The sequence below is a fragment of the Nematostella vectensis genome, chromosome 5 (assembly GCF_932526225.1).
Source record: "Nematostella vectensis chromosome 5, jaNemVect1.1, whole genome shotgun sequence".
Classification (NCBI taxonomy): Eukaryota; Metazoa; Cnidaria; class Anthozoa; order Actiniaria; family Edwardsiidae; genus Nematostella; species Nematostella vectensis.
Window position 1 is genome coordinate 8,410,073 of NC_064038.1, and position 13,522 is coordinate 8,423,594.

General features: G+C 39.6%; 2 protein-coding genes across 2 annotated transcripts; one reads left to right on the top strand and one right to left on the bottom strand.

The window, feature by feature from the left end:
• The first annotated feature begins 48 nt into the window (after positions 1-48).
• Positions 49-2,952, top strand: LOC116613858 (melatonin receptor type 1B-B). Its single transcript, XM_032374345.2, has one exon. It carries the CDS (start codon positions 407-409, stop codon positions 1,748-1,750), a length of 1,344 nt encoding a protein of 447 aa, XP_032230236.2. The 5' UTR covers positions 49-406; the 3' UTR covers positions 1,751-2,952.
• Position 2,953: 1 nt separating this feature from the next.
• On the bottom strand, positions 2,954-13,256 carry LOC5505999 (snurportin-1). The gene is made up of 10 exons (XM_048728032.1): positions 13,130-13,256; positions 12,667-12,747; positions 11,909-11,993; positions 10,021-10,089; positions 9,262-9,366; positions 8,621-8,714; positions 8,189-8,286; positions 7,653-7,730; positions 6,814-6,894; positions 2,954-3,943 (listed from the first exon to the last, which is right to left on the bottom strand). The coding sequence occupies exons 1-10, from the start codon at positions 13,210-13,212 to the stop codon at positions 3,470-3,472; spliced, it is 1,248 nt and encodes a 415-aa protein (XP_048583989.1). The 5' UTR covers positions 13,213-13,256; the 3' UTR covers positions 2,954-3,469.
• Between the last annotated feature and the right edge of the window lie 266 nt (positions 13,257-13,522).

Consider the following 13,522-nt stretch of genomic DNA (forward strand, 5'->3'; position numbering starts at 1 on the left):
TTAAAGTTTCCTTTAACACACACAGACGCTCTAGAGCTTTTCGCTTTAAAAGACGACGGACAATCTGCGGTTTTTAACCCCGGAAGACTGAACGAAAGGGATTATTTTAAGAACGAGACAGTACTTGTTTTGGGGGCAGAGTAAAAGGTTTCCACTCTAGTTCGAAAAGTGATTTTGCTGACTTGAAAATCGTTATCGCTTTTTCAAGCTCAAGATCCGAAGAATAAGATAAGATTCAAAGACGAGATACAATTCTGTAAGCGCCCCAAATCAATACATCTTTTCATCTTGTTCAGCGGTCCACTTGACAAGGCGGCAAGCAGGTGCTCAGGTGTCCTTTGTGAAGACTTCGTCACTAAGTCATATTTTATGCCTGGTTCTTGGTTTTGCTGATTTGAGTGCAGCAATGAACATTTCAACTGGTGGAACAGCTTTGCCAATAAACGTAGAATTGCTTAAGACCGTCTTTGTCAGCGAGGCATGTTTGATAACATGTGCCAATCTTCTGGCCCTGGTTGTGTTTCTCCGAAAGTCTTTCCGAGTCAAGAAATCCACCTATTTTCTGCTGAGTATGACTGTTGCGGACTTTCAGGTTGGCCTAACATTTCTCATAAATTGTTTGGGTCTGGCCAGCAGGTTTGCATTCACATGGTCCAATTTTGCATCGTTTGTATCCCTTTTCTCGTTAGTTTTTATTGCCTTAGAGAGAACATATGCCGTTTTCCTTCCTTTCAGTCATCGCTCGTCCCAAACCAGAAGTTACCTGATATGCATTGCCTTGCTGTGGGCACTTTCATTTGCGATCTACTTTCTGCCTTCTCACCTTCTTCCACCATTTGCTGAGAGCTCCCTCCTGTTCTTCAGATGGTCGATAGTATCAGGGGCTTCCCTTTGCCTTGCTGTTATAACTATCTGCTATATTTCCATCTGGATCAAGATGAGATTCGGGAAAAGATTCGATGACGAGCAAGCCTCCAGGAACAATGCTAAGCTTGCCAAAACATTGTGCATTGTGACCTTCACCACTGTCGGGTGTTTTCTTCCTATTGTGGTCATGCTCTCATGCAATTGCTATCATCCTATTTATTTTCCGATTATGGATTTTTTCATTTTCAGTAATTCATTCTGGAATGTATTACTGTATACAATTCGCATACCAGAATTCAGAAAAGAGTTGCGTGACATCGTTAAACTTTGTGCATCTTGCAACACGTGTGCACACCCAAGATGTTGCCGGCAAAACCGAGCACATAATCAACTGTATGCAAGAACAGGAGCTAATCAGGTCCCAACTGTTATATGTTATTCCAACGAAATAGCAACCAATGCCGAAAGTGAGATAGCTATGTCTTCCAACCAGCCCAGGAAGTTAACACACGAAAAGCTCAGAGTTAAAAGTGACGGAAAGAATTCAAACGAGCAGTCCAATATTGATAATGACAGGAAGTTGTCACGCAACCAGCTCAATGCTGAAAGTTCCGGACAGATGTCACGCGAGGAGTCAAATAATGGTGGAAAGCTTTCGAAAGAAATGCCTTATGTTAAAAGTTACGGAAAGGTATCACGGGAACAGCCCAATATTGAAAGTGACGGAAAGAACTCATCCGACAACCTCAAGACTGAAAGTGCCAGGAAGATGTCACGTGACCAGATCGGCGTTGTAAATGACGAAAAGTCACGTGAACAGCAAAACGTCGAAAGTGACGGCAAAATGTCACAAGGCAGCCATATGTTGAAAGTGACGGAATAACATCAAGCCAACAGCCAAACGTTGAAAGTGACTGAAAGACATCACACCAACAGCCAAACGTTGAAAGTGACGGGAAAATGTCACGAAAACAGCCAACCGTTGAAAGTGACGAAAAATGTCACGCGAGCAGCCAAATGTTTAAAGCGACGGAAAAATGTTGCGCGACCAGGTTGATGTTGAAAATGACGGAATAACATCAAGCCAACAGCCAAACGTTGAAAGTGACGGGAAAATGTCACGAAAACAGCCAACCGTTGAAAGTGACGGAAAAATGTCACGCGAGCAGCCAAATGTTTAAAGCGACGGAAAAATGTTGCGCGACCAGGTCGATGTTGGAAATGACGGAATAACATCAAGCCAACAGCCAAACGTTGAAAGTGACTGAAAGACATCACACCAACAGCCAAACGTTGAAAGTGACTGAAAGACATCACACCAACAGCCAAACGTTGAAAGTGACGGGAAAATGTCACGTAAACAGCCAACCGTAGAAAGTGACGGAAAAATGTCACGCGAGCAGCCAAATGTTTAAAGCGACGGAAAAATGTCATCCGACCAGTTCATGTTGAAAGTGACAGAAGGATGTCACGCGAAAAGCCAAACAACGAAAGTGACTGGAAAATGTCACGCGAGCAGCCAAATGTTTAAAGCGACGGAAAGACATCACGCGAACAGTTCATGGCATTAATTAAGATGTCACGCCAAAATTGACCCTGAGATAATATTCATGTCGTTTACCTAGCTTTTCGTGCCCCACCTACGCCTTCTATTCTGGACAGATTTCAGCATAAAAACTTCAACATCAAATATTTGTGTGATAGTATTATAATTTTTATTAAGTTAAGGATACGTTTCCGCATAAGCCCCGATTACCTGTTAACTTAAGCAGAAGTAGGCTCTATTTGCTAAACGATCACTTTCACTTAGCCAGGTCTAAGCATTCACGAGACTTACAATTAGTTCTGACTTATCATCATGGTTTAACATCGGGGGCGATTAAATATGGTATCAAGCTGAAATGCGATGCCAAAAAGGGCGCATATTAGTTTTCCAGACAAATTTTAAATTAAATCGTGCCTCAAATAACCAAATGTAAATACTTTGCGGTCAGCGGCAAAGCAGGTGAATATCATCATAACCAGACCTTATCATATCCCATGTTTGTAATATACATGATTAATATCAAAAGAGAGGAAACGGTAGTTGTATTCTGTCGTGTATTTTTTTAATCACATGATAGATTAAAGATGTAGTAATAAGTGTGGATCCCAATTTAGCCTCTTAGAGTGGCCGACTTAGGAAGGTGCAAACATAAATCAGGACCGTAGCCAGGCTTTTGGGCTGCGGGGTTGTTGACCAATCCAGTTGACCATTTTGTGGTGTTAGTGTGTGTGTGTGGGGGGGGGGAGGGGGGCTAGGTGAGCGCATAATAGAGAGCAGTCTCTGGAGGCCTGTCGGGCATTAACTTGTTTCAGTTTTTTTCCTATTTCGCCTACATAAATTATTAAAATAAAATAAAACATGCAGGCTAACTTAGCCTCCCTCCTAGGCGTTTTTAGGCAGGCGTCGCTCGCTCGCTCGCTCGCTCCCCCACCCACCCCCCGGAATGAGCGAGGCCTTCTAACTAAAATGGTTTCTAAATAAATATCACAACTCAGCGTAACATAAAACACCCTATTATAAAAGGCCACGCCCAAGTGAAATCATTTGCCCGAACCTTTACGCCATGTCGGCAATCTTCTCCTCTCCTGGAGCTTCATCGGGAACCTCTACTTCCATATCTCCTAATTTCTTTTTCCTTCGATTTTTTCGTCTACGTCCACTACTCTGATCAATCTCCATTTCAAGTCCTCCCTCCATGATCCCATTCCCGTTTTGTTCAACTTGTTTAAATCCCTTACTTTTCCGATCCTTTTTTCCTTCCGTTTCCATTTTCATAAGAGCGTTCTTTTCGCTTTTTAAGAGCGCCGCATGTTCCCTCTCCTCCAAAGTCTTATCGTCCGTAGTATCTTCCAAGTCTTTGTTTGCTTTGAGTAAGGTGAGCTTATTTACTGATGGCGCGCTCGCTATGATTTCTGGGGACACAGGTATTCCAAGAATTTCGGGGAGCATGTAGGGCTTGAGCCAGCCGACCAGCGGTGTACGCCCCTGTGAGTAATGCGTGCGCTTATGGAAGAACAGCAGTCCATCAACCTACAAGAGCAGAGTATAATTAAAATAATGTCGATCACCCACTCCTTTGTTATTGTTAATCATTGGGAATACAGCGATTTTTCCGCAAGGAAATTTCAAAATAATAATCTACGAATGAAGCCTGATCTGTTATTGACGATATTCGATTGAAAATATCTTGGTTACTTGCTTGAATTAGCCGATGGAAATGGATGCTTTGTGTTGCTCGCCATTGAGCGAGAGCATAAAATGGTGGCGTGATTGGCCTTCTTTAAAGACAGAGGTCACACGACATATCAACGTTACCCAAATGATATGCTGAAGGTAGAGGGATTCTTATCGTATCTTCCTCATCTTCTTGGAAGAGTCCACATCCCCCTCCTTGTGGTGTCGTGCTAGCTGGTATGCTGGCAGAAAGCTTCTGTAACGTGCGTTATCACGTTTTCCATCAAAATAGACAAAGGTTTAGAAATAATCTGATACAAGCGGTTATGCAGCCAGTTGCAAGCGAAGTTTTTAGTGGGATACGGCGATATCTCAATATACTCAGGTGAAAGGCCAAAGAAACCCCCCCCCCCCTCAGAAAAAAAAACAGAAACAAAACAAAAAACATAAAGAGATTCCCAGGCTAGCTTTCGTCTTTTTTATCATGGATTGTGGAGTACAGTGAACATCCGCGAGGGCAGCCTACCTGAACATCAAACGGACTTGTCTTGATGTATATATAAATAAAACTAGAAGTTCCCGTGGAGAAGTGCTCGAGCTCATAGATTGGTTGGTCATTCAATTGCAAGGGTCAAATCTATATTTTTTTAGATTTGTGTGGGGGCAGTTCGCACATTTTCCATAAGCCAGATTTCTTTGCAGCCACTGTCTTGGCTGATCACTAACCCTTTGTTTCATGGTTTCTCTGTTTTTTTTTTTTATAAGAGATAAGGAACAAAAAAAAATTGCTTGTAGTCTTATTTTATTAAACAAAAGGAGTTATTTAATTGAAGGCATTATCTGTCTAAAAGGTAAAGGTGAAGTCTGATAACCATAACAGAAAATCTGATTAGCTGTGGACGGGATGTGTAGTCATGGATATTATGGAAAATCAGTATATTTAAAAATACTTCTTTTTGTGGTTGAGTGGGAGGGGCACAAACCGTGTGCCCATCCCGAGCTGCATGCCTGTACATACGCAGTAAGCTATTTGGGTTTAAGTGGTTGCCATGATAATAGCTACTGAAAAGATTACTGCTCATGTATTAAAATATAGTGTACTACACAGAATATATGATCTCCTGCTTCTCCCTAACAATAGCTTCTGCATGTAAGTACACTGCAGTATTCACTGGAGCCCACTGTTTTCTAAAGAATCTCTGTGTCTCCTCTGTGCCTGTGTTTTCCTTGGTTTAATTCAATCAATTTTGTTTTATTTCTTGTGCAATGATTTGCAATGATAGTAGTTCTGGACTGGACATTGCTGTGGAAAAACAGACTCAAAATAAAAAATACTGCGAAGCCAGTATCGAATAAAAAAAATTAATGTCTGATATGAGAAGCGGGGAAGAGAAATGAGATTTCTACTGAATGCTTATATATTTACCCGTCATTTTAGGAATTTGGTTGGTTTGTCTTCCCTTAATTAAGTTATTCCGCTCAGTTGCATTTATAAACAAAGCACAATCTTCAGGCAATGGGATTTGGGCTGTTTGAATACCTTTCGCTCTGCCCTTAGGTGAGGGGCTTGTTTGATTATCCGCTTCAAGTTAATCGGTTCTTTCAGCTATTTTATTATCAAATGACAAACTTCGAAAGTTATGATAAGCAAACCACGTAAATCATCGGATCATAAGTCGTCATACTTACCAAATAATTCTTTGGTTTCGCCGTCGTATTCGCGGTGTAAATCGAAGGAGCTTTCAACATCATCGTAAACACAGAGCACGTGCGAAAAGTCATGGCCGCTTTTGTATCGCCTTGTATCGCTGACTGCCAAAGGGAGCCCAAATCTTGGTTCAGACAGACAGACACCGTCCAAATCGAAGCTGGAGAGGCAACTAATGCAGACTACTAATTGCGCATCGGGGGAGAGGACGGGAGATTTCGTTCCAAGATGGCGGCAGCTAGTTCCACAGGAAACCCAAATCGACACGATTATCTAAATAAGTGTTGCTCTAGGTCGCTGCGCTCGCTCGAGCAAACACTCTTTATGTACATTCAGCTCTTACGCGGTACTTAACAGCAGATTTCGGCAACGGTTTTATGAATATAACCTTACCGAGGTCAGCGCGGCCGCCCGCGGCAGAACCGCGGTTTGCGGGCAAATCTTGGACGCGTTCGCCGCGGTTTTCGCCACGAAAAATGTTGCACTAATTTTGGGCGTCACTGTAGAGATTACAAGAACCCACAGGCTGGAATTTGTTATTTTTAAGCACCCTTTCTATAAGAACCTAATCAGCCTGTTTGGGATGAATAGGGTCGCTCAAATGTTTTTAAAATTTTGATTTACGGTTGATAATTCGAGAAAAAGGTATTTTTATTAATGTTTGGTGCGTTGTTTACTGTAATTAAATGCAACATGGGCTTATATGTTGTGTTCAGCATTGATTGTTTTAGTCTGTTTAGCAGCTGCTTTCAGTGTCACGCACGACTTTCCCAACTTCTGGGGAAGGCGTGCGTGACCGCGTGACACTAAAAGCGGCTGCTAAGCAGACTATTGTTATTGTTATAGAGAAAAAATGAGAACCAATTAAGAACCGAAACAGCTTGTTTTGGCAAAAGGTATCCCGAATCATAAGAACCTATTAAGTGTGATCTTGACAACTCTAGATTCTTATAAGCGGGTGTTTACTGTAAGCAGTTGTCCACAAAACGGACTTATAACTCTGCTCCTGTAAGCTCACCTGGAATGGAGTCGGAGTGGAAACTGCATGTGAAATGGCTTCCGCTGTGCAAGGACAGTATTCCAAGGAGATAAACTTGTACTGGAAAAAAAACTCTGACAATAAACTACAAATAATATACACATCTTTTAGGTAACCAAAGTTGGAACCAAAAAAGAAATGCAAAATCGCTTTGGATTTAAAGCAAGTTTAAAGCAATATATACATATATATATAGGGAAAAGATGCAGTAAATGCAGCCAAATATATCAAATAGTATAACGAGTTTTATTGTATTCAAACCACTATGACCAAACGCTTCCGATCGAACATAGCTTTCGATCACATGATGTCACTACAGAATTACAGACTACTCAAAATACCGCCCCCCCCCCCCCCCGGTACTCCCATAAAAACAGACGGGGGTGATCGTTGTCAAAATCAATTTTAAACCCTAAGGGATGGCACTTTTGGGTGTGGTCAAGATTAATTCTTTCCCCTAAGAGATACATAGTACATTAGGTGAAGTAGAAGCATATTTCTAAACATAAGCGATAGCAAAAATAAAATAAAAACATTTTACTGAGGACCTCGTCACTGAAGTCACTGTCAATGGGCAAATGTCCTTTTTGACTTTAATAAGAGTGCTTCAAGTCTTGTCCTGTTGTAATTGGAGAGGGTGATAATTTGGCGTGAGACCACCAGAGATTGCAGAATCTTAAGAATCTTTGAACACATCCTAAGTGATAGCAGTTGGGTTCTATACCCTAAAAGATAGGACAATCACCCCTGTATATTTTTATAAAGAGAGTCCCCCATCCCCCTCCCCCTCCCAAGAAATTAAAGTGATCCCCTTTTACCGGATTAGATGCAGTTGCTTGGCCGAGAGCAGACAACTCCTGGAGTTTGGTCTTGAGCCAGTAAAACCGAAACTCAGTCTGATCGAAAGAATACCATCAGAATCAATAACATCATAATCATCATAAATCAATGTCGATGTGATATGTAGTACTGGATAATGTATGCGCATGCACATGCTCTGGCGAAAACAAGCACAATCTTAGTGTTGAATCGCTCGAGAAAAGGTACGAAAGACTGACTTCAGTCACTGTTCTGACTAAGTGTACAGCATTAAAACCACACTGTACAAAAGATGACAGAGTTGTTTGATAATGAGGGAGTCATAAAGAATATTATAGTCTTAACTTTAGCTAGTTTTCCTAGCATTTACCAAAAGTTGACAGTTCGCCGGTAAAAATAATCCATTTTAAAACAAAAAGGCTGGTTTAACCGAGCGGGTACTGGAACTAGTCTTGCGTTTTTCAGAACTGGCCTGAGCACTGGCTGTCAATATGGCTAGCAAGCAATATAAACAAATATAGCTCAGGCCACTCACCTCTGTGTCAAATACAGGGTGTCCACGCCAGCACATGATATCCAATATATAGAAAGTACTGGTGATCTCACAGAAGATACAGTCTAGAATACTGTATTCTAAATATAAGGGAGAAATAAAAACTTTAAAAAAAGCTACGCTATACAGAACATTCAGTAGAGGATGTAATAACTAATAAATATGACCCTATTGTACATAAATGGATTTTATCCTAATGTTCTCACATCTACAAGCCTTTTGGCCAAGGCCTTTGAAATACTGAAATAAGACTGGAGTTAAATGGATGTACCTTTATCTGAAAATTACCATGTCATTTCTCCTTACTCACTGGGCTAATAAATTCTGAATTTAATGGTTCCTATCCTAACAAAGAAGGAAAATAGAACCACTGCTTAATGTTTAAATACCCAGGATTTCTGTGTTGATACTGACCATTTGGTTTTAATGTCTGTGGACTCCCACCCGGCAACAACGATGTGAATCTGTTGACACGGAATCCACTCTTTGTGTATGCTGAAGTTGCTCCCTGAGAACGTAATTTGCCAAAGGTTTCACATAATGACTTTCGTGGTTTTGGTAACAGATTTGCATGAGTGCTGTTTAACGTTGTATGGTATGTTATGTTATGTTATGTTATGGTATGGTATGGTATGGTATGGTATGGTATGGTATGGTATGGTATGGTATGGTATGGTATGGTATGGTATGGTATGGTATGGTATGGTATGGTATGGTATGGTATGGTATGGTATGGTATGGTATGGTATGGTATGGTATGGTATGGTATGGTATGGTATGAAGCTGTTAAGCATATGTTGTTAAGCCTGGGCAATGTTAGTGCTGTTTGCACTAAAAATTTAGGGCGTTTTTTTTTTTTTCAAGTGCTGTCAAAATGCTAATGCACATAAATGAAGAATAAGCAATCAACTTCACTCATTTGCAAACATTCGCATTTGGAATGGTACATGAAAAGGATGGCATCTAAACTATGCATAAGATTTTTCGTTTAGTTCAGAGATACTTTGCCTGTCCCCATATTTTCCCTGACAACACAGTACAAAGGCTTTTCTCACATTTACAGCAATAATGAGATTTCTTTTGCCAAAAGGACATTGGACCATTAGCCATTCTTGTGTTAGGTCATCGGGTACATCCACTAGCCACTCTGATAGCATGAGCTGAAACAGAAGCCAATATATGAGAAAAAAAAAAATATATATATATATTATGTATTTAGCCAAGGGTATCCATTTTTCATGACAGGCCTGTTTCGAAAGGAACCTTTCGTTCCTTTCTCGTCAGGTGTGCAATGGTTTAATGGCCATATCTAAAATAGCTTACAAGTTACTCAAAAGGAATTTTGAGGCGTAACAGCATGTGGACGTGAACTCGTTTCTCTTGTTGAGTGTACTTAAGCTACAGTCTAGGCATGCATATGATGTAATATTTCTCCAGTAGACATACAGTAGATTACAATGCTTGCTGGTATTTGAGTAGGGCATAGCATGGGCTATTATTTCCAGCTCAACAAGAGAAACAAGTTTGCGTCCACATGCCGTCATGCCTCAAAATTCCTCTTGAGCAACTTGTCAGCTATTTAAGATATAAGGCCATTAAACCATTACACACCTGACAAGAGAGGAACGAAAAGTTCCTTTCAAAACAGGCCTTTTATGAAAAATGGATACCCTTGGCTAACTTTATCCCATCCACTACCCCACACATATAATACGCTCCACTAACACTGTAAAGCACTGTTTGGGCCAGGGATTTAACATGACTATCATATTACACCATATTACAGTTGTAACATTCAGAATTTTCATGTTAACCTGGTAAGCATAGGGGTTGAACTTTTTTCTTCTTGATTTCTTGTCCTCAGCTGATATAGTATCCATTTCCTGAAAAATTAATATCCAGATTATTTTACACTTGAACTACTACACTTTAGCAACCTTGACCAGTTTTGCGAAATCAACCAAAAAAAATAATATCCAGATTATTTTACACTTGAACTACTACACTTTAGCAACCTTGACCAGTTTTGCGAAATCAACCAAAAAAATTAATATCCAGATTATTTTACACTTGAACTACTACACTTTAGCAACCTTGACCAGTTTTGCGAAATCAACCAAAAAAATTAATATCCAGATTATTTTACACTTGAACTACTACACTTTAGCAACCTTGACCAGTTCTGCGAAATCAACCAAAAAAATTAATATCCATATTATTTTACACTTGAACTACTACACTTTAGCAACCTTGACCAGTTTTGCGAAATCAACCAATAAAATTAATATCCAGATTATTTTACACTTGAACTACTACACTTTAGCAGCCTTGACCAGTTTTGCGAAATCAACCAATAAAATTAATATCCAGATTATTTTACACTTGAACTACTACACTTTAGCAACCTTGACCAGTTTTGCGAAATCATCCAAAAAAATTAATATCCAGATTATTTTACACTTGAACTACTACACTTTAGCAACCTTGACCAGTTTTGCGAAATCAACCAAAAAAATTAATATCCAGATTATTTTAGACTTGAACTACTACACTTTAGCAACCTTGACCAGTTTTGCGAAATCAACCAAAAAAATTAATATCCAGATTATTTTACACTTGAACTACTACACTTTAGCAACCTTGACCAGTTTTGCGAAATCAACCAAAAAAATTAATATCCAGATTATTTTAGACTTGAACTACTACACTTTAGCAACCTTGACCAGTTTTGCGAAATCAACCAAAAAAATTAATATCCAGATTATTTTACACTTGAACTACTACACTTTAGCAACCTTGACCAGTTTTGCGAAATCAACCAAAATAATTAATATCCAGATTATTTTACACTTGAACTACTACACTTTAGCAACCTTGACCAGTTTTGCGAAATCAACCAATACATCAGGATGCAAGCATCTGACTGGTATCAGTGCTATGCTTCAATGCAGATCAGACCATGATGAAACACTCCAGTTATAAGTGTGTCAATCAAAAAAGGCTATCTAACATGCTAATGGCCAACTTTCTTAAAACTATGCCTTGGTATAACAAATGTAGAGTCGGAAAAAAGGGGAATAAAGAGGGAAAGGGATTATACAGAAGAGGAAAAAGGGTATAATGATGAGGAAGATTAGTATTAGAGAGAGGAAATGGGGATATATGGAAGAGGAAGAGGGTATAAGGAGGAGGAAATGGGGGTACATACTGTATAAGGAAGAGAAAATGGGGGTATAGGGAAGTGAAAATGGAGTATCAGAAAGAGAAAGAGGAAGAGAGTATAAGGAGGAGGAAATGGGGTATACGGATAAGGAAGCGGGTAAATTATAAGGAAGAAAAAATGGGGTGTAAGGAAGAGGAAATGGGGTATAAGGATGAGGAAGGGGTATAAAGAAGAAGAAAAGGGGGAATGAGCATGAGGAAGTGGTATAAAGAGAGAAAATGGGGGTGAAGGGAGAGGAAGGGGTAAGGAAGAGTAAAAAAGGTACAGTAAAAGGAGGAGGAGGGGGATATAAAGAAGAAATGGAGGAATGATAAGGAGGAAGAGGTACAGTATAAGGAAGAGAACATTGGGATATAAGGATGAGGAAGGGGTCTACAAAGAAATAGGGGTTTACAGTTGAAGCAAGACAAAGGAGGTAGAAGGGAAGGGATGGGAGTAGAAAAGGGGTGGTTTGAGAATAAAAAGGAGACTGATTCTACCTCATGTCCAAGTTCCTGCAAGTCATCCTCATCAAGGCATCCATCTACCAGCTTTCGGGAATAATTAACAAAGTCCATTCTTTTTCTAAAAAAAGCAGGACAGTAAACACTTACATATGACCATATTCTAATATTATACAGACACAAGTGTGTTGGAAGATATGCATGTGATAATTTGGAGGATTAGAAGAGCAACTAAAGTGGGTGAGTTTGAACCTTTTCTGAATACTGTAGAGTTTACAAAATTTGTCAGGTGATATTTTTTCAGGGAAGGAAATCACAATACATCTTTGTGGATTCTTCTATGCTGGTCTTTGCTGGCTCTTTTTTCTGTATTCCCCTCTCATATTGTGAGTATGCAGGCTTTTTTCCCATCAAAATCCAAAAAACCGGCAAAATCTAGCAGACTTTTAAAAAAACATTATTTTGAACCCTGAAAAAAAAAGTCTCTCTTATAGTCTCATTTGTTTCTTCATAATGCTTTTATCTCCACACAAGGTAATAATAAACAAAAATGCTGCTACTGTAATTTTGCTTTTGAAATTTTGGAAACACAACAACTGCAGTAACAGTGTGTATCTCGCGTAGAAGATGATGATTATACAATTCTTGTTCTGGTTAATGGAATAACCAATTACAGTCAAACTTGATAACCCTTACAGGCCTATATATAAAGGATGATATTAAAGCACTGTTTACTAAGTATGACTGGTGAACACTTCGTTTTGCAAAAGACAATATAGGAAGGCCCTACATACTTCTTTTGCTGTTCCAACTTGCGTTCCCTCCTGACATGCTGATCTGGGACATTGTGGGGCTTGACTTTGTAATCGCCAATGCTAAAAACAACAGAAATTTAAGGTGAATTTGTAATGGCAAATGCTAAAAACAATAGAAATTATAATGTGACTTTGTAATTTCCAAGGCTATGTACTAATAACAAAAAAAAGATAGTAATAATAACAAAAAAGTAGAGTTGGAAAATGGCCAATGCTAATAACAGCAAAAATATAAGCTGAGTTTCTAAATAACGAATGTAAATAAGTAATAACAACAGAAAATGTAAGCTGACTTTGTATGGACGGCTTATTACAAACAACATGCGAGGCCCTGGCAAACGGTTTCAACAAGCCATTCAACTTCATTTAGAGGGTGACCACAAAATTATTGGAAGGCAATATAAATGCAACTCAGAACAACCCTCTTCTCTTTCATACACACCGTGGATGAGGCGCCGCAGTGTCGTTGGCGTCTGACGAGACGGCGAAAGAACCAGCAAAAACATTAACCAGCTCGTCCGCCATCTTGCAGAACGTGCGGAAAACGAGCTACTTCCGGCCAGCGGTCAAAAAAACACAGCAAGACCGCTAGGACCCGTTTTGAAAACAGCGTGAGCCGTGTGCCGGGAATATTCGGAGTACTACTCCGAATAGGGAAAATTTTGGGGCTCTGTCGGACCTCCTATCCCCCAAAAGTCACCTTAACAATAGTCAAAATCGCGTGGTTTTGTGTCAACTTTTAAACTAACCTTTTTAAAACTTATTGGTAATGTTCTTTTGTACTTAAATATTGAAAATTTGGAGAACTTTCACAGAAAACGGCCAAAATAGTTGT